Raw genomic sequence first — 21,286 nt, 5'->3', positions numbered from 1 at the left:
AGAAATTATAAAAGTATTAACTGATTTAAAAATAATAATTACGTTAACAATATGTTTTATGAAAAATAGCTACTTCTTAAGTAGTGGAAAGAGTGGTTTTGTTTTATAATTTTGCAAATCTCTTATTTATGTTTTAATAGAAAATAAATTCTCGTATCACCTTCCACATTCAGTTTATTACAGTTTGTTGTTTTGGTTGAAGACTGCAAAAAAAAATGCAGCCTCACACATATATGTAGTTGGAAAAGGAAAGAGAAAGCCTCTACAGGTATTTTCGGATATTCTTTGATTTTACACCAAAACTTGATCAATGTTTGTAGAAATATGATATCTGAAACCCTATCAGTGAACTTTTATACTTTATTACATTAAAATCTATTGTTCTGTCCTACACTTTGAATGCATTTTTCCCCATGCATGAATTTTTGCATCATGCATTGGTCATTTGGAAAATATTGATTCACTGAAGTTATGCAGATGTTGACACATTTTATTATGTAATATATTAAAATTATATAAATATCACCACCTGGCTCATCAGATAAGTCTTTTAGTATTAGGAAGCTTTCAAGTTCTCAAGTTTTCCAAAATCTCATTTTCTTTCCATATCTCAAATTTTGTCAGTGACAGCAAATATTGTCAGCTACTTTTCTTGAATAGACAGTTTCATGAAAATTTCTGCCAGTTATCCAAGTCTGAATTACTGTAGTTTGCCTATTTGTTGTTCTTTCAAGCGAAAATGATGTCCCATGAAAAAATTACAACTCAATTGCACATGTGCTTTTCCTCTGGTATCTTGGTATGCAGGAGAGTGCTTAATGACTACTTCCCACTTCATCACACAGAATATTAAAAAGATTCAAGAGTCAATACTTAATAAATAATTTTTGCTGCTTCATCAAGGACTTGCTTATATGAATCTGGCTTTTTTGCTTTTTTTTTTTTAAATGCTATGAATAGATAACAGCAAATGCCACCCCAATCGAAAAGGCAGATAGTGTTTTAGCATTGTTACAAAAGTGGATTCCACAGCGTCTATAAACCACATTTTGAGAACCACTGGAATAGATAGTTTGACTAGAAAGATTGAATGAGCCCTAACCAGTTTGGCTCAGTGGATAGAGCGTCGGCTTGCAGACTGAAGAATTCCAGGTTCGATTCCGGCCAAGGGCATGTACCTTGGTTGCGGGCACATCCCCAGTAGGGGGTCCGTAGGCGGCAGCTGATGGATGTTTCTCTCCCATCAATGTTTCTCTCTCCCCCTCTCCCTTCCTCTCTGTAAAAAATCAATAATATATATATATATATATTTTAAAAGATTCAACGCTAGATCTTGCTTATTATTTTTTAAAAATTTTTCCGAATATCTTTTTGTCTTGTTTCTAAGCTTTTTAATCCTTTTTTTTTTTTTTTACATATCGATATATATATTTTATTGATATTTTGCAGAGAGGAAGGGAGAGAGATAAAGAGCTAGAAATGTCGATGAGAGAGAAACATCGACCAGCTGCCTCTTGCACACCCTACCGGAGATGTGCCCGCAACCAAGGTACATGCCCCTGACCGGAATCGAACCTGGGACCTTTCAGTCCGCAGAGCGACGCTCCACCACTGAGCCAAACCGGTTTCGGCAGCTTTTTAATCCTTTTAAATTACAGTTTTAAAGTATTAAAAGGATTCAGCTGTATACTAAGCAGCCAATACTAATTACCATATTTATATCTTTTTTATTTCCAGATTTGGGGATTTTTGTACAAAAGGCACTTTATAAGTGCTGTATTATTAATAAGTGTTGGTGAATTTTTTACATTATTAACCTGGTCTTTCAATGTTGTGTTTGAATCCCTAGAAGTCTGTGCTTCTGTTGCAGCTTCAAACCCAGGAAAATGTCTGTCATGCACAAACTTAACATTTACCTTCACCACCTGTAGGATATTACACCCCTCCGATGTCACTCAGGTTACTCCCAGGTAGGTGTGGGCAGTTTGAGGTCTGACTTCTCTTTTCAACTATGTGCTCATGAATTTCTTTCAAAAATTACTTTCATTTTAATTCCCAGAATTTTAATTCATGTTCTGTGATGATTTGTCTTCAAAATATTTTCACATTGTATTTTCTCATTTGGTCATGGTACATCTTTGAAGTAGGCAGGGCAAGTGAGTGCCGTGTAAATAAAGAAAATGAGGCATAGAAAGTTCATGTGGCTGATCCAAGGGCAGACAGGTTATAGATGGCCCGTCTGAGACTCTACCCACAGTTAGCCAAACTGCAAGAGTTGAGGGGACCAGTCCTCTCCACACCAAAGTACCCTCACTTCTGACACCATCTGCAAGTTCAAGGGGTTCCCAGATCCACTCCCTGGTTTGATAATTTGCTAACAGGACCCAGGACTTCACTGAAAGCTGTTATGCTCACTGTGACTATTTATTACAGGGAAAGAATACAGGTTAAAATTAGCCAAAGGAAGAGATGCATAGACCTGAGTCGGGAAGAGTTCCACTTGCAAAGCTTCCCTTGACCTTGGGATTCGTTACTTCCTTGGCATTGATGTGTGATAGTGCACACAGAGTGTTGCCAGCCAGGGGAGCTCACCCAAGTCTCAGATTTTATTTTGAAGCTTCGGTGTATAGGCATGATTGATTTATTGATTACCCATATGGTTGAACTCTCCTCCAAGTCCACTGACCCAAATCCACCACCCTAAATAATGGTTGGTCTGTCTGACATGGCCAGGCCCATACCAAGATCTGCTGTAGCCAGCTTCCATCCTAAACAAAGACACTTGTATCAGATTTGGCATAGAATACCTCCCAGAAGTGAAGCAAAAAGATCAGCCCCCTCTAGCCAAGGCCAAAGTATTTACTACACAGTCTAGAACATGGATATCCCATTCCAACAAGTAGCTGAGGGATCTCAACTTAATAAACCATATTGCTATTTCTGTCCTACCAGTTCCCAAATAGAATATAAGGCAGTTTTCAAAAATTCAGAGACCATTGCAGTGATACTATTAACTAGAAGGAGAGAAGAAAAATAAAGAGTAAGGCTATAAAATGGATAGAGGAATAAAGCTTAGTGTGCAAATTGTACCATAAAATTTTATATACTTGCTGAGGTGAAGCATGCATTTGAGTCTCAACTTTCCATCTGCCAATGTGGAGGGAAATAACATTGTGATCCACAGTGTCTATCAGATAGAAGCAAATCAATTGTTTAGGGAAGCATTTGGGGGATATCCAGTGAAGATCTCAATAAAGTCTGTAATGAACAGACAGTTGCAATGTTTCCACATTATTCTTACAGTCAACAAGGTAAATTTTGTAAAATTAGTTCCTGAGGGGACTGTCAGTTCAGGTTGATACCATCATATGAAGTGTACAATTAAGGAAAGGATAGGCACATTCTGCATTAAGTAGGGACAGGGAGGGTGGAATCTGGCAGCACAGTATGTAGACATTCCTCACCCCTTTAGAGGTTTTTAATTGAACCAAGCAGTCAGTTTATTTGCATTTTGCTTCTCTTATACAAGCCGGTACTTTGAAAGGTTTACTTAGTGATCCTAGGCTTGCATTTTTTTCAGAATCTTTAAAAAACTTGATGTCTTGATATACTTGAAATATGGGGGAGATAAGAGATCAACCGAACGACTTATATGCATGCATATAAGCAAAACCAATGGACGAAAAACTCTGGGGAGGGAGGGCATGTATGGGAGTGGGGGAGGGGGAGCAATGGTAAGATATGTACACATATAATACCTTAATTTAAAAAAAGGGGGAAAAAAAGAAATGAAAGTTTATTAAATACGGTAACATTTGATCAAGGGGGGGGGGATTGACTAAAGAAATATCCGTTTAACAAAACAAAATAAGAAGAAACATTCTAATAGCTGTTAAAGCTTTTATTTTTAATACCTTAATTTAAAAAAAGGAAAAAAAAAAAGAAATGAAAGTTTATTAAATACGGTAACATTTGATCAAGGGGGGGAAATTGTCTAAAGAAATATCCGTTTAACAAAACAAAATAAGAAGAAACATTCTAATAGCTGTTAAAGCTTTTATTTTTAATTTCCAAGAAACCTGTATTCTAAGTAAGTCAAGGTTGAGAAAAATGTATTCCATGATATCCTTATACTACTGTTTGGAATTAACATTCCTGAAAATTGAAATTTAACAATTTTATTTGTTCTCAATAATATAAAATTGAAAGATTAAAAAGAAACAAATTTCTCCTTAGAAGAGCATCTTAGGTTTAATTATGAAACTTTGTGTTTTTTTAAAAACTCCATTGTTGTCCTAACTCAGTGGTTAGCAAACTCATTAGTCAACAGAACAGCAAACCACAGCTCTCTAGCCACACTGCCCTAACTGGTTTGGCTCAGTTGACAGTGTGTCAGCCTGTGGACTGAAAGGTCCCGGGTTCGATTCTGGTCAAGCGCCCATGCTTGGGTTGCAGGTTTGATCCCCAATAGGGGACATGCAGGAGGCAGCCAATCAGTGATTCTCTCTCATCATTGATGTTTCTCTCCCTCTCCCTCTATGAAATAAAAAAAATAATAAAAATTTCATTGTTTACTTATGGATTGTTGTCTCAGCATATTTCACTTTATGGAGTGGATGTATTAATAAGAATTTCTAGAGGTTACTTTCTTTAATATTTAAATTTATTTTATTTCCATCATAAAATTTAATTATATTCCCAGATATATAAAATTTATGAATTTATCTAAGAGTATAGTAAACTTTCATATCCTATGAAATGTTTCAAATTATAAATATTAGCCAATCATTGAAGTAACATATCAAAATTTTCATTCCACAGATCTCTACCACAGAGTTCAGTTCAGTTCCTCTATATTTAATGTGATAACTACTGTAATTACTTAAATACTGATTTTGGAGATAACTTTTTATACTTAAATTGTCTCTCCTGCATTTTTTTTTTTTAAGCTCTGGGTTCCCTTCGTTATCCTGTGGAAGTAGCAGTGGCAGTTCATCAAGCACAGCAGTGAATTCTCCTGCTACGTCCTATAGACTCAGCATTGGTGAATCGATCACCAACCGACGAGATTCCACTGTAACCTGCAGCAGCACCATAGGCTTGGCCAAACTTCTACAAGAGCGAGGCATTTCTGCTAAAGTGTACCACAGCCAAGTTCCCGAGAACCCCCTCCTTCAGCCTCTCCCTAAAGTCCTGGATATCCCTTCCACACCCCCAAATTCACCATCTCACTCACCTTGCCCTTCTCCTTTGCCCTTTGAGCCTCGAGTACATCTCTCTGAAAATTTTTTGGCCTCACGACCGGCCGAAACATTCCTGCAGGAGATGTATGGCTTGAGGCCTTCCCGGAGCCCTCCTGATGTTGGCCAGTTGAAGATGAACTTAGTAGACAGGCTGAAGAGGCTGGGCATAGCCAGAGTGATCAAGACCCCCGATGCCCAGGAACATGGAAGAAGCCAAGAGGCAGAAATTGGTCTTCGAAGACCAGACTCGACTGTTTATTTAAATTCAGGTAGCAATTTATTGAGTGGCCTGAGGAGGAATCAGAGTCTTCCAATCATCATGGGTAGTTTTGGCACCTCAGTTTGCACATCCTCACCCAAAATGGATAACCTGAAGGAGGAGTGAGGTTCAGCAGATAACTGAACTCTTACACAAATTAGCACACGAAGGATAGATTTGCACTGACACATGTAGTCCGGTCTTACTGAAAGAAAAGGAATGTTGCAGATGGGCTGTGAATGTGGAAGAGGAAAGTGGAAGATTGGAAACAATTGGGATGAGGTCCTAATGAGTAAGGTCTAGTAAATTGAAAGTATAAATGAATGGGTCATGAGTGGAGACAGAAAAGGAACAAAGGTTTAATACACTCCTTCAGTTGGTTTTTTTGTTTTGAAAATGAAAAGTGACCAGAAAATAAATTCCATAATATTGAAATATACCAGGAATACTTAATTTGCTAGCACATTTACTTCTGGTGAGTATAAGCAGAGAACACTCCGGTTAGGAGGAGGTGAGAAAAGGACCTGTCTTGACTATTGCCTAGAGAAAGCTGTTCTGGAAGGTTACTGGGGTCATCAGTCTGTTACTGAAACAACAGTGAGGTGGCTTTATGTTTTCTGTTGATGTCTGGTTAGATTACGCCTTCATCATATGGCAGGCTCTCAGCATTAGCAAGCAAGGTATTTTCATAAAATCAGAACAGTAGAGTCTTTTTGTTTTCTATTTCCAGGCTGGTGAGTCTCTGGGAGCCCAAACACCACCCAAATTCCTTTTGTATTTGTGATTAATAAGTTCATTTTTAAAATTTGTATTTTTATACAACATCCAAAAGAAACACAACATTATGGGAGGTAGGATTTATTTTTAAGAAGGAAATATGGGTAAATTGAAACCAATGTAACTTTTTTCCAGAATATGGATAAGTGTGGTGCCCAAGGAATATGAACATAAATGAATTTCCTTGGAGGCTGGATGAGGTTAAATCAGAAGTACAATCAGTAGGAATTAGAAAATATTATATATTTACAACTGTACACTTTTTTAACAAGTACAGTTGGCAACTAAACTCTTTCCAAAGTGTGCTATGCATATTTTTAATGAAAAATGACATGTATTTGCACAAAAATTCTCAGGCACATTAAATTATTTATTATAAGCTGAAGTAAAACCCAGGTGCTTGCTTTGAGACTGATTTTTTAAATATGAAATAATTAAAACACATCTGCCTTTTTCTAAATATCTGTGAAATTATAGAAAGAACTTTTTAATGGGGGAGTCAAAGCTTTTGCTTTTTGAAGGTGAGGAAGGGAGATTATTCTCCAGGAGGTCCAGTAACATCACAGTGTCTTCTTTGGGCCATTGGTCTTGGCCATTAGTCAATGCCATTTCTAGGACTTTGGGCCACTTACAAGGTCCCCGTTATACAGACACCACAGCACAAACTTAGAAGTCTTCATGCTTAAGACTTAGCAGGTGAGCTATTTTGGAAGTTTTGCAGTGTGTTTTTTATATTTCTTCTTTTTAGCTGATTCTTAAAGCTTTTTTATTTATTCTCAAAGAAAGTAATCTTATTGCCAGTTCCTAAGAGATATCAGGAAGTAAGAAAATGTAGGGCCATAGAGTAGTACAAAATTATGAGATTTATGTCTATTATATAAATATAAATTAAGCATCTATAAGTTAAGATTTTGGACTGTTCTGTATCATTACTATACTTTTTTATAACCAATGCAAGGGTGTAGGCTCAGCTAAGTGAAGCTCATCTGATTAAGGAGAACCAGACGTAAGTTTTTGAAAATTAGGTTGATGTTGCTGTTCCACCAAGAATATGATAATTGTATACTGGTGCATGCTTCTCCCTAGAAGTGAATTCTGTCTTGAATTGGGTTTTACTGTTTGCTAAAGCTTTCGCCTAAAATTAGTTTTGGTACAGCCTGAGAATCTATTATACCAAACGTGTGCAAAGTATAGTAAGAAGAGATGGAGCCTTATAGCAAGTTCCTTCTCAATTATCTGTTACGCTTTAACATTTTAGTGTTTTTCTTTTCTTTTTTTATCAACTGTGTATGTACTTTTATGCCAGTATAGGAAACTCCAGTCTTTTTCCATCCTTCAAGAAGATTCTCAGTGATTATATCTCAGGTATTTCTGAGTATCTTATTATACAGTAGAAAGGATGCCTTCCTAAGCTCAGAATTAAAGGGTCTCCTGAATTATGATGATCCCAAATCTTCTGTAAATAACCTTAGGCATGTGACTTAAGGAAAAGGTAATGGCCATTGTTAAAGTAGTTTTTTAAAAAGTTTTATACTCTATGTCCTTGATTTAACACAAATAAACAGATTTTGGCAAAGGGAGGAAATAAGTTAGAGGCAGCTCATAACAAGAGCTGCTTTATAAAGGTATATTATATATGGTATTCAAAGCCTGTTTTGCGTTTCTGACCACTTTAGTACATAATTAGTAGTACTTGTTGGTTACTAACATTAACTATTGACATCTAAACTAGAGCTCTGAATATTTAATGGTCCACTCCTTTGAGGTTGGGTGCCTGCAGGCCTATACTCCAAGTGCAGCACCATAACATCCACACTGAGTGGTTTGCATTGCGGAGCACAGCTACCTAGGAGTGGCCAAGTGCCCTCTGGGGCAGCCAGGGAAATACTGTTGTTTGATATCTGGGGCTTGACTTGTCAAACAGCTCTTTGTTGCACCTACCTTTGCTTTGTCAAATGTAAATCAGATAATAAATATCTTCTTAAATTTTTATTTGTCTTCATGTGTAATTTGTCCCAGTTCTTGTCACTGAAAGTCCTGCATGAAGTCTTTTCATTATGTTTTTTTGTTTGTTTGTTTGTTTGTTTGTTTGGTACAGCCAACACAAAACAAACCAATAATAGTCATAAGCAGTAAACAGATCTTACTGCATTTTCTTAGATACTTATTAAAAATGTCTTGCCTTCTCAGCGAAATACTAATGTTAGTAGCATCAGTCCTCTTCCTGGGCCTCTGGAAAGAAAAGAGCCTTTTATGCAATGCCAAAGTTGCCCTAAATTCAACCAGAGAAGAGCAGTTACCACTTAGCCCCCCTTCATTTCCTTCCCTTCTGTGTTGGAGCTGACAAAGTTGTAGTAGCATCTAAAAGGAGGAGGAGGGGAAAACCCCAAAGTAGTGTTCATTAGTGCTAAGCCTTGGCCAAGTCAGCACCTGGGGTTTTCCTTTAGAGCCTGCTTCTTTTGTAGCTTTGTTTTTAAACACTACCCACATAAGGTCCAAATCCTGCTCTTTACATCATAACAAAACATTTAAGTATAAAATCTCACACAATAAACAGGCTCAAATTAAATATCCAGTCTCTAGCTAGAGATGGACTTGACTAGGTTACTAGTCAAATCGATCCACTGTTCTCCGTAACTTCTTTCCCTCCCTTTTAGCTTTTAAAGGTTGTCTCCATCAAGTCTGCTCATGGTGCTTGGAGTTGTGGCAACCACAAGACTCCCCTCAGCGCACTGAGGTTGCGTGACAGAGATATGAAAAGAACTCAGTTCTTCGATGACATTGCTGAGTCTGCTTCAGTTCTGGTAGCACTACCTCCATACTTTGTAGTTCATGAAATGAATGAACCTCTTTGATTTAAGCCACTTTCATTCAAGAGATAGTTGTACATGCTAGAACTAACAGCTGGCTCACACTTTTAGGAATATTGGTGTTCCTCAAGGCTTTGTTCTAGACCCTCTTCTCTTCTTACGCAACACCCTTTCCCTGGGTGATGGGATCCACTCTCTTGGCTTTAAATATCTACTCTGAAGACTCCTGATGTGTTTCCAGCCCAGACTCTTCCTAGAATTCTTAAACATGTAATAGATATCTCCACTTGGATGTTTCGCTGGCATCTCAAACTCAACATGTCCAAGCCTGAAGTGGGGCTCTACTCCCCAGAGCCTGTGTATCCCCAGACTCTCCCATCTCAATAAACGGCACTGCCAACTACTCATTTGTTTAAGTTAGAAACCAAGGAGTCAGCGTTGCCTCCTCACCCCAACATCTGTTGTATCCCACTTCTGCTCCCTCAGTTAAGGCCACCACTGTGCCTCATTTGACCACCAAATTGGTTTCCCTGCCCTAACCGGTTTGGCTCAGTGGATAAAGTGATGGCCTGCAGACTGAAGGGTCCCAGGTTCGATTCTGGTCAAGGGCATGTACCTTTGTTGCGGGCACATCCCCAGTAGGGAGTGTGCAGGAGGCAGCTGATTGATGTTTCTCTCTCATCATGTTTCTAATCCCTCTCTCTTCCTCTCTGTAAAAAATCAATAAAATATATTTTTTAAAAATTGGTTCCCCTGCCTGTCTTGGCCCCTCCAATTGTGTCTCTACATTGCAGTCAAAATGACTGTTCTAATATGCAAAAATAGACCACTCCTCTGATTAAAACTTGTCTGACTCATTAGATTAGGAGAGAAATCCTGCCACACACTCCCACTGCATCTGGTTTGCAAGCCTCATTGTGCTTTTGTTGAATGTATTGTTTCCCCCACTAGTCTCTAAGCTCTATGGAGCACAGGAACTGATGTATATTCTCCACCTCACAAAAGTGCCTGGCACACAGTAGATAATAACGTGGAGTAGAATGAATGGATGAGTTTATATCAATGTTTGTAAACTATGGGTTGTGATCCATCAGTGGATCAGGACATCAATCTAGTAGTTTTATAATCAACAATATCATTTTAAGTAAAAGGGAAAAAAATAGATGAGAATAGTATGTAACCAGGGTATGATTTCATACAACTTATTATAAAGTGTAACATATATGTATTTCTTTTTTTAAAATTGATTTCAGAGTGGAAGGGGGAGAGAGAGATAGGAACATCAATGATGAGAGAGAATCATTGATTGGCTGACTCCTGCACACCCCACACTGGGGATCACGCCCACAACCCGTGCATGTGCTCTGAGGGGGAATCCAACACTGACCTCCTGGTTCATAGATTTATGCTCATACCGGCTGGGCTAAAATATATTTCTTTTGTATTTCAGTAAGATAAAATAAAAGCCACTGGTCTATAAGCATTTTTTTTTTTCTATAATGAGAAAAAGCAGCCTTAGGGGGCGGGGGGGGGGGGGGGGGAAATCTGAACTCCCAGGAACTGAAAATGACTCCTGCCCTTGGGGATTTGAACTTTTATAGCAAAGCTTGAAATTCAAGGAAGAAAATGCCTCCTTTAGAGTTTTTGGTTTCTGTGAGCAAATGACAGAAGCTTAAACTCATCATAGATTCTGCCTGGCAGCTACAGTGATAGGCCAATTAAGCCTAGGAGTGCTGTTTAATTCTAAATCTTCTAAAAGTATATCTTAATGTGTATTTTATCTTATGTCTTTGAGAATTTAACTGGCTGCTTCTCCAGCCTTATCTCTTTAAGAGCAGAGTGCCTCAGCAAAGGAGGCCTTGCCATTCTGTTTCCATAGCAATGAAAGAAACAAACCTTCCCCAATTATCTACTAAGGACAAACCTCACAACTCAAAAGGGCCAAGTCAAGAAAGTCTGAATACAGGGGTGACTTTCTCCCCTAGTTTGACTTTCGTTGCAATACTGAAAGACTTAAACTGTTTGTCTTTAGAAGGGACAATCAGCTCATGCCAGCTCAGCCTTGGTAAAAGCCTGTGACTGGATTCCCTGGAAGTCTGTCAGTGCTACACATACTCCGAATTTTCTGCTTTGGCATTTCAATCACGTGGAATGATCACTAAAGTCTCAAGTTCTGGAACCTCTGGATTTGATTTAAAATGAATTTTGATTTTGTGTGGATGGGAAACAGTTTCTCTCTAACATTGTGATGTCATTAAGACTCTTGACTTAGGAAGAAACCCTCTGGGAAAAACAAATCTTTGGGCAGACCAAGGTAAGTCTTCAGAAAAGACATTTTATATAACTATTTTCTTCTGATTAATCAATACCTTTCTGAAGGCTCAGCTGGCTCACTGATGACCACCAGGTGGCACTTTCAGTCCACTGAGCCTCAGGCAAAACCATCAGGGAGAGGTGCAAGAAAGGAAAAGAATGGAGAGGGAAAAAACCCTAAATCACACATGCATGTATGTATATGTAAGCGCACACACACACACACCCTTACCAGTATTCTTAGAGCCATACAGTGCAACGTCAAGCTACTGTGAATGTAGATCTAGCTATGCTGATAAGGAATTATCTATTACATATCCTCTTATGCAAAAAGAGGGTATGTAGTAGAGGGTGTAAAGTATGCTCTCATTTAGGTAAATGTTATATATATTTCTGGGAGGACACTAAATATACTAACAGTGGTACCTCTTGGAAAAGTACTGGAAGTGGAGGGTTGGTGTTTAGTTGGTATGCACAGTTATTGAAATAGTGAAGTACTGCCACACGGGTTGTATATATACATTGTCCAAGACCCCCAAATATCCTCCTTGCCACCTGGGTTGCCCCAACTCCTCCCCGGGCACCCCCAAACTTCCTCATGATTCAGTAACTAAGAGGTTACTGTAGCCTGGCATGGGGGCAGGAGTGGGGTCCTCCCAGACCCTGTTCCAGCCCTGTAACTATGTCTATTCTGACTGTCTTACCGGTTGTTATGTATTTCAAGTATCAACCCCATGGGTGTTTGGAGAGAAAGGACTTTACTTTTTGAGCAAAAGAATGCACACCATGGCATTGTTATAACAGGAAACAAAATGCTCATCAATACAAAACTGATTAAAAATGTAAGGGTGTGGGGGGGGTGTGGGTAGGGAACAAAACAAAATGAAAGGGAAAAAACAAAAATTAATTTTAAAAAGAGGAAAACTGTAAATGGATACACTCATAAAACATAAATTAAGCCATAATATACAAACAAATCAGACTTGCTTTCAAGATTTTTTTAAGTGTAATTTAAACTTTATATTTGCTTTAAAATAATCTGATGTTGCAGGAATGGGCTGGGTATAGATGAATAGATTAGTCACAAATTGTTTTTTGTTTTGTTGTGGTTTTTTTTTTTTTTTTTTTTTTGCCACCATTTACCTCATCTCCCTCCCTTGAAGGAGGGCGTCGCCCGCTTCGCGCCTACTCAGTCGTCCTATCACTCTCCCCACGGCGCTCTTCCCGGATATCCGGCCTCGGAGCAGCTCAGGGACGCAGGGGACGCAGCGGACGTACGCGACGTATGCGCGGGAAAAACTTGCGTGCGCCCTAGAGACTTGCGCGCGCCCGAGACCTGCAAGTCCGCAAGTCCGCGCCCCATCGACAGTCCCAGGAGGCGGGGCTGGGGCAGCTGCTCGTCGAAGCACGTGGCCCGCAGGCGCTGCTTCCGCTCTGCCCGCCGGAGGGGCTCCTCCGCTGGGCGCCGCTCACAGCCGCCGCCGCCGCCTCCCGCCTTCCACGTCGGGTGCGGGGGCGTCCGTAGCTCAGTAAGCGGCGCCGCCGGCCGGCTGGCCCCTTTAAGTCCTGATTTGTAATATACTGTTGTCATGGCCCTTACATGTTCACAGTTACACCTGACAATCTGTTTCTCCTCGTTGCGCCGGTTCCAGAGGTTACACTAACCCAAATAGTTATCCAATTCCCATTGCGGACAAGTTGCCTGGCCAGGACCCAGGGCGGCACGGAGAGGGCCCCGGGCCAGAGGCGCAGGCAGGGAGTGGCAGCACTTCCGGGGGTGACCGGCCTTAGCGGCTCACTTCCGCCTCGGGATGGGCCCTATTCTCGCGGGAAGGGGACACAGATCCGGAGCGGAAGCAGAGCTGCCACTGCAGCCTCCTCTCTGATTGATTTTCCCGCAGTTCTAGCCCCTGTGGCATTGTCTTCCCGCAGGGGGCGCCTCATCCCTACTGCACCCCTGACCTCCTCTCGCTGAGATCCCTGACCAGGCCCCCAAACACAGGGAAGCACAGACAGCTGGATACAGGGGAGCACAGACAGATGGATATGGAGTCTTGTGGCCTGGTCTTTATGTACTTATTTATTGACTGTCATCAAACTTTTATTTATTTACTTTTATTTTTTTCATTTTTAAAAAATATATATATTTTATTGATTTTTTTACAGAGAGGAAGGGAGAGGGGCAGAGAGTTAGAAACATCAATCAGCTGCCCCATGCAACCAAGGTACATGCCCTTGACCAGAATGGAAACTGGGACCCTTCAGTCCGCAGGCCGATGCTCTATCCACTGAGCCAAACCGGTTTTGGCTTTCATTTTTTTTTAATTAAGGTATTATATGTGTACATATCTTACCATTGCGCCCCCACCCCACTCCCATACATGCCCTCACCCCCCAGAGTTTTGTGTATGCTTATATGCATGCATATAAGTCCTTCCATTGATCTCTTATCTCCCCCACCTCTCCCTAACCTTCCCGCTGTAATTGGACAGTCTGTTTCTTGCTTTACTGTCTCTGTATCTTTTTTTGTTCATTGATTTATAATGTTCTTTATTATCCATAAATGAGTGAGGTCATGGAGTATTTTTCTTTCATTGACTGGCTTATTTCCCTTAGCATAATGTTGCCTGGTCTTTAGGTCTTTGCTGTTTTCCCAGCCTCCTAACCTCCTTTTTGGCCCTCATCTACTCCACACGTGTCCTGGCCAGCCCCTCCTGCACCTGCCCCTCCTGCACACCCTGCCTGTCTTCAAGGCCTTGTCGCCTGCCCTGCTCCCCAGCTCACTCGGTTCCCTTTCTGAGAACACCCGAGGACCTGCATGCTTCCTGAGGGCAATGTACAAGTGCTCGGTATCCCCCCAGCATCTGCGTGGCACTCACAGCAGGAGCGATACCTGTTTGTGCTATTAAACGAACCTGTGAAGGTGTCCCAGGGTCGCTTCACGCCTTTAAGTCTCAGTTTCATCATCTGTAAAATGGGTTTAATGTTAAGGTCCTCTTTAGCTCCAAAAGTCATTAGACCACGTAACTGGGTTTCTCAAGCAGCAGTCTTATTAGAGAAAAAAATGTTCCATTTTTCATCTGATTCTTAAATAAATATATTCCAGTGTACTATTGGAAACCAGTCACTGCCTTAGAAATTGGGGTTAAATCTACTATCATTGTAAAGCTGCTATTGGTCTCTTGGCTCCCATAACATTTTGTTTTGTGGTAGATTTAATTTTATCAAATAATCCACTGGCATTTAAAAATTAAATTGTGTTAACAGCTCTGCTCCTCAGTGTGCTCTCTAGAGGCAATTATTTTCAACATTTTCAGCTACTTTGGAACTTAGCTTCATACTTCTAAATAAGTTATCTCAACCCCGTTTGTTAATTTTTAGACATTCTCTATTGACTACTTGCTGTGATAGATGAGGATTGTTCATCTTCCCTTCATTGTCTTCCCTCCAATTTTTCCTAAATTTTCTGGCTTTTGTTTGTTATTATTATTACAAGTGGCCCGAGACAAATCACCACAAATTTAGTGGCTTAAAACCACACCAATTTATTGTCTTGCCATCCTGAGACCAGAAATCTGAAAATGGGTTAAAATCAAGGTATTGGCAAGGCTTTCTTCCTTTGATAAGCTCTACAGGAGAATCATTTTCTTGCCTTCTCCAGCTTCTAAAGGCTGCCCATTTTCTTTGGCTCAAGGCCCCTTTCTTGGTCACTCCTACCTCACCATTTTCTGACTCTGACCCCCATCCCCCAACTTCCTTTTATAAGGGTGCTTATGATTACCTTGGGCTCGCACTAGTAATCCAGGTAATCTCCCCGTCTCAAAAACCTTAACTTAATCATGGCTATAAAGCTCCTTTGGCACAAAAAGTAGCATATTCACAGGTTCCAGAGATTAGAATGTGGACGTGTTTTAGGGCGGAAGGAACATTATTTAACTTCCCAAAGGTTCCAATAGACCTGTGGAATGCCCGCCAGTTTCATCAGATAATCTACCAGTTCCAAGTTCTGAGTCTTTTGGGACCTTTCACATGGGATTTGGCTCCTTCTGGTTCATACCCCCTTTGCAGACATATAGGCTGTAGCTTCCCATGGTGTGCTCAGTGAGGAAGTTACTATGCCAAGCATATACTGACATCACCTGTCCAGTACTCTCTCCTCTCCCATCCTCTTTGTTTTTGTGGAATTAAACCTCTTTTAATCCTGCACTCTCATTTTAGTGGGATTCTGGGGATGGGGGAGAAGGAGTGGGAGGGGAGGAGGGGGCGGAGGAGGGATAATAAACAAGTGTAATCATGTTTATCTGATAGTTGTTTTTCGCGCAAGTTTTCATAGTGGGGAGATTTTTGTTATATATATATATATATATATATATATATGACATATATATAACATATATATAACATATATATAACATATATTATATAAATATATATAAATAAAAAATATATATAATATATATTATTTTATTTTATTTTATTATTATTTTTTTAAACAGGGCCCAAAAGGGAGAGTTTTCACTGTGACCCAGGCAGGTGACCAGGAATGAGTAGCTGGGAGATCCAGTTTAATCTGAATAACAGAGCTCATGTTCCACACCAGGTTCTGTGTGGAAAATCCCTGTGCAGGCCCTGCCATAGGGATTTCTCTTTGCGTCAGTAAGAGTTAATGTGGCCTGATGAAAGAGCAAGGGCTTGGGAGTCGGGTAGACTATGTTTACTCAGTAACTTGCTACCTCCAAGAGCTCTCTAAGCCTCAACATCCTCATCTGTAAACGGGTAGTGAAAACCAGCCAGAGTGGTTCAGTGGTTGAGCGCTGACCTATGAACCTGGAGGTCATAGCTCAATTCCCGGTCAGGACACATGCCCAGATTGTGGGCTCTATCCTCTGTGTACGGTGTGCAGGAAGCAGCCAATCAATGATTCCCCCTCATCACTGGTGTTTTTATCTCTTTTCTTCTCCCTTCCTCTCTGGAATCAATAAAAATATATTTAAAAAGAAAAAAATAATCCATCACTTCCTATGTACCTGGCTCACACAGTAAACACTCAGTTATAGCAAATCTTAAACTGCTTTCAAGTCAAGCCTGAGATGGCAAGGAAAGAGCTGTGATTCTATAGTTAAGACCCTGAACCAGATCAACAGCCTCCAGAATCTTCCATCTGTGCTTCGGGCCTTTCCTGGGTTCTTCACAATTTATCTCTATGCACTGTTGCTTTGACTGAATGGTGTGACTCTGCTCTTCTCCTCCCATTTCAGCAAGGGCCTCCTGACCTAGCAGCTAAGACTGCCCCAGACCTCCTACCATGTACCCCAACCCTCTCATCTACTGCACCTGCTGGGACCCCTGGAACTTGGGGCCACGGAAGCTAATCAAGACCCCTCAGCCATCAAGAAAGACCTGCACACAGAAGACCAAGTAAGGATTGCCTGGGATGGACGAGGACTGGGAGCTTGGGGTCCAGTTGCAGCCTTCTTTCTCTCACAAGATTTCTAAAACAATTTGGTAGCGAAGATCCCGAGGGGGCCAGAAAGCCTAGCTCTGCATGGCTTTCCCTGTCAACCTGTTAGCTGTACGTTGCTCTTGCCAGTCCTGCCTAGGCGTAGTGTCACTGTAAGAAGGAATCTCAGAGTCGGTTGAGCAGAGAGAGGGGGGCTTGCAACCAAAGGGCCCCATGGCAGCTGCCCCTCCATTCGGGACCACGAGCTTTGGGAACTGGGGGACAAACTGTGCTGCCAACCGGGGACCCCTGAGGACAGTGAGCAAGTGCCGGAGGCTGCCAAAGATCATCTGTTGTCAGTCCATATTTCCTAATTCAGGGTCACTGTGGAGGGGTACCTCCTCTGGGAGTACTCAAACAGATTTCTGAATTTCCAGTTCTCTCTTTTTGCAGTCTGTTTTTACCTTTCAGGCTAGCTCCTCTTCCTCCGGCTTCAAAAAAACAAAATTATGTCCAACCACCAAGAAAACCTCCTGTCCCCCCAAGGTAAGTATCTGCATGTGTGTGGGGTGGGAATGGTTCGAGGTATGTGAATAAAACAATCTCCTTCCTTGGCCTTCACACCCTTGCCTGAGACTTGAACTCATTGCTGTCACGAATGTCAGAGAATTACCAGAATCCACTGTGGTTTCCCTCAAACTTCAGATCCTACAGATAAGATTCTGTGGCCCTCTGTGCCCACAGCTTGCAGAATCACCACAAACAAGCTTTGTGCCCTAACAACTGTTTCCTACCTTAAAGGGGCACAGTTCTTGATGCCTGTTAAAGGCAAAGAGCCTCCCATTGGTGGTGTTTCACCCTTTTATGGATTACTTTCCTTTGCAACTCTGTTTTTACTTATAAATTTAAAAATTTACCAATATTTTATAAGCTTATAAATATAACTTAATTTTGTCTTTGCGTGAGTCTTTGTATTCTGTTTATTTATTTGGAATGTATTTGCTAAGCACTTTTCTAGGTTCAAGAAACAGCAGTGAACACAAGAGAGCCTCTGATCTCTTGGAGTTGACAGTCATGACTTTATGTATGGCTGGGCAAGTCCCTCTGTAAAGGGGACAGTGGGAGCCACACTGACATCTGGGCCAAGTGCTCCTGTCAGAGGGAGCAGCAAGTACAAGGGCTGTGAGGAACTCGCTTGGCACACCTCGCCTTTTCCAGGAAAGCAAAGAGACCAGTGTGGTGGGAATGGAGGACGTGAAGATAGAGTGGTGGGAGATGAGCTCAGAGAAGTAACAGAGGTGATGAATGCGGTTGGCATAATAATGGTTCCCCAAAGACGTCTGTACACTAATCCCTGGTATCTGTGACCATGTTCTGTTATTTGCTGCTTTTGGGCAATTGAGATGACAGATGACATTATGTTTGCTGAACAGCTGACCGTGACAGATTATCCTGGATTATCTATCCGGGCCACGTGTAACAATAAAGGTCCTTATATGTGAAAGAGGAAGTCAGAGAAGGAGATGTGGCAATAAAAGCAGAGTTAGGAGTGTGCAACTACTGGCTTTGAAGATGGGGAAAAGTGGGCAAGGGAACGGGTTTTAGAGCCTCCAGGAGGAATACAACCCAGCCAGCACCCTGATTTCTACCCAGTGAAGCCCCTTGCAGACGTGACCCTAAAACTGAAAGATAATAAATTGCCATTGTTCAAAGCCACTTAGAGTAGTTTATACAGCAGCAAAAGGAAATTAACACAGTGAAGTTTGCTGGCCACTGTAAGGACTTTGGCTTTTACTCTGAAAGGGATGGTGTATCAGCTGCTAGACCTGCCATGACAACAACAATAACAAAATTCAGGGCAGCTTAAGCAACAGACACATATTTTCTCACAGTCCTGGAGACTGGAAGACCAAGAGCGAGGTGCTGCAGGCTGGTTTCCTCAGGACTCTCTCCTGGGCTTGCAGTTGGGTGCCTCTTGCTGCCTCTTCACATGACCTTTCCTTTGTGCGTGTGCCTCCCTAGACTCTCTGTGCATCCTCGTCTCTCTTGTGAGAGCACCATTAAGATCGGATTAGAGCCCACCCTAATGGCCTTATTTTACCTAGATGCCTTATCTCCAAATACAGTCACATTCTGAGATAACAGGGGTTAGGGTTTCAGCATGTGAATTTGGAGTGGGGAGAGGTAGACACAACTTAGCCCATAACAGCTGGGAAGCCACAGAGAATTCTGAGAAGAGTGACACGATCCAACTTGCGTTTTGAAAAGACTAATCTGGCTACTGCACTGAGAATGAAGACTTACTTCGGTGGCCAAGAGAGGAAGCCTTGGGAGAAGCCAAGGGAGATAATGTGCAATTGCAGGGACCCCACCAAGGGATGGTGGTGATTGAACCTGTTGGAGACAGTAGAGGTGGTATGAAGTGGTTGAATTCTAGATATATACTAAAGGTAGAAACCAATAGGCTCTGCTAATGGGATGGTTATAAAGTATGGAAAAAAAAATCAGAAGGAATCAAAGCTGACTTCAGGATTTCTGTCTAAGCCACAGGAAGGATGGAGTTGCCATTTTCTGTGACTGGGAAGACTGGAGGAGGTGCATATATGTAGGGGATTGGGCTTAGACAGTTTGAGATCTCCCTTAATTTCCAAGTGCAATGTCAAGTAAGCAGCTGGGTAAGCAGGTCTGAGAGGTCTGAGTTGCAGGTACACATTTGAGAGTCATTAGCATATGGTACTTAGAGCCCTGCACCCAGGTGAGATCTTCAAGGCAAGGAGTGGAGACAGCGGTGGGAAGAGGTGGGAGAACAGCCCAGAGCACTCCTGTTGGGAGGAGGGAGAAATGAGAGGATCGGAAAAGGGCACCAAGAAGGAATGGCCAGTGAGGCAGATGAAGAATCATCTACCTGGTGTTCTGGAAGCAAAACAACAAAAATGTTTCAAGGAGTGTCTGATTATCTGTGTTAAAAACCGTTGCTAGTCAATTAAGATGAGGGCTGAGCAGTTCTCTTGGACTTAGTAGCCTGCATGTTGGTGACAACGAAGGGAGTCGTCTCAGTAGAGTGATGGTGGCAAAGCCTGAAGGGAATTGGATCCATTCATAATAAGGAGTCCACGAATACCTATGTCTGAAACGTGTCCTTGTTGCCTGCCTCTGTGTGCTGGCACCCTGTAGGCATGATCCCACTTGTGGATCTTATCTAACTTCCATTTCAACAGGCAAGCTCAAGGCCTCAGCTAACCAGTGCTTCTTGTTGGGAGAGACCTCCCTAAGACCCACATCTCCACTCTGACCACCAACATTAGCCCTGGCCAATATTGTCCTCCTCTGGCTTTGCAATATATGAGGAACACTTTATGGGTATTTAAAAAAATATTTAATATTTTAAATATTTAATACTAAATATTTTAATATTTTGTTTTTTTAATATTTAAAATTGTTTTTCTCAAGAAAAATTATAATGTTACATGCAGTAAACACCAATTATTTGTGGGTATTTTAAAATTTTCTATCAAAGCCCTATTAATTGTATTTACAACTTTCCAGTAAGACCATTCAAGGCAACTTATCCCGTGAAACATCTAAAACCCATCTTCTAAAACCAATTAAAGAACACACACTGGGGATTGTGGCCTCTGCTCGGGCCCTGGCCAGCACTTGGGAAGGGGAATGGAGCAGCCACTCAGGAGGGCCGCTGCTGCTGGCCTCACTCTGGGGAAGAGGCTCAGGCAGATGTTGACATGACCTCCAAATGGGGACAAAGAAGCTGATCAGCAGTCAACTTTTAACCTAGGCCTCTGTCCTCAAACATGCCACCTTGACTCCCTGAATTACATCCCCTTTGTGAATCCTATAATTTTCTTGCAAATATATAATTTTTTTTTGTTAAAAGTTTTTTTTTTGTGTTAAAAGTTTTCAATTCTTTTTTAAAAAAATATATTTTATTGATTTTTCACAGAGAGGAAGAGAGAGGGATAGAGAGTTAGAAACACCGATGAGAGAGAATCATCGACCAGCTGCCTCTTGCACACCACCTACTGGGGATGCGTCCACAACCAAAATACATGCCCTTGACTGGAATCGAATCCAGGACCTTTCAGTCCGCAAGCCAATGCTCTATCCACTGAGCCAAACTGGTTTCAGCAAAAGTTTTCAATTCTTAAACATGAACTATAACTCAATTTTTATAACCCTATTTTAGCAATTCTTGGGGTTTGTTTTGATTTTGATTTTGTATACATCAGAGGCCTTGAAAAATGGCAGTGGCAGAGTGCTCGCAATCCCTTAGAGACACAATTAGAAAATCTCTTTATCTGTACTTCTCTATGGCACTTTAACTCTTTTTCTCCGTCTAGTTTCAGTATTTATGTGCCTTTTTTTCATCTCTTAAATAAAACTAACACATCTCATTCCATTTCTCTTGGTACAGAGCACTGTGGTTTGC

At 41.2% G+C, this 21,286-nt stretch overlaps 2 protein-coding genes across 5 annotated transcripts in view; both read left to right on the top strand.

Annotated features, from left to right (window-relative positions):
• TRAK2 (trafficking kinesin protein 2) overlaps positions 1-8,269 on the top strand; it is a 55,380-nt gene extending 47,111 nt beyond the window's left edge. For all 4 annotated transcript variants that reach the window (XM_084893185.1, XM_084893184.1, XM_084893183.1 and 1 more), the window contains exons 15-16: positions 1,850-1,970; positions 4,950-8,269. In XM_084893185.1, the coding sequence (XP_084749311.1) occupies positions 1,850-1,970; positions 4,950-5,628 (800 nt within the window). In that variant the 3' untranslated portion in view covers positions 5,629-8,269. The remainder of the gene's footprint in view (positions 1-1,849; positions 1,971-4,949) is intronic.
• Positions 8,270-11,315: 3,046 nt separating this feature from the next.
• FLACC1 (flagellum associated containing coiled-coil domains 1) overlaps positions 11,316-21,286 on the top strand; it is a 52,850-nt gene continuing 42,879 nt past the window's right edge. Inside the window, exons 1-3 of the mRNA XM_084892538.1 lie at positions 11,316-11,403; positions 16,661-16,820; positions 17,314-17,388. Of these exons, the coding sequence (XP_084748664.1) occupies positions 16,708-16,820; positions 17,314-17,388 (188 nt within the window). The 5' untranslated portion in view covers positions 11,316-11,403; positions 16,661-16,707. The remainder of the gene's footprint in view (positions 11,404-16,660; positions 16,821-17,313; positions 17,389-21,286) is intronic.

The sequence above is a fragment of the Pipistrellus hanaki genome (genome assembly GCF_964339955.1).
Source record: "Pipistrellus hanaki genome assembly, chromosome: 8".
NCBI classification, from domain to species: Eukaryota; Metazoa; Chordata; class Mammalia; order Chiroptera; family Vespertilionidae; genus Pipistrellus; species Pipistrellus hanaki.
The sequence above is the reverse complement of the archived record's forward strand: the minus strand, read 5'-3'. Positions and strand labels throughout refer to the sequence as shown.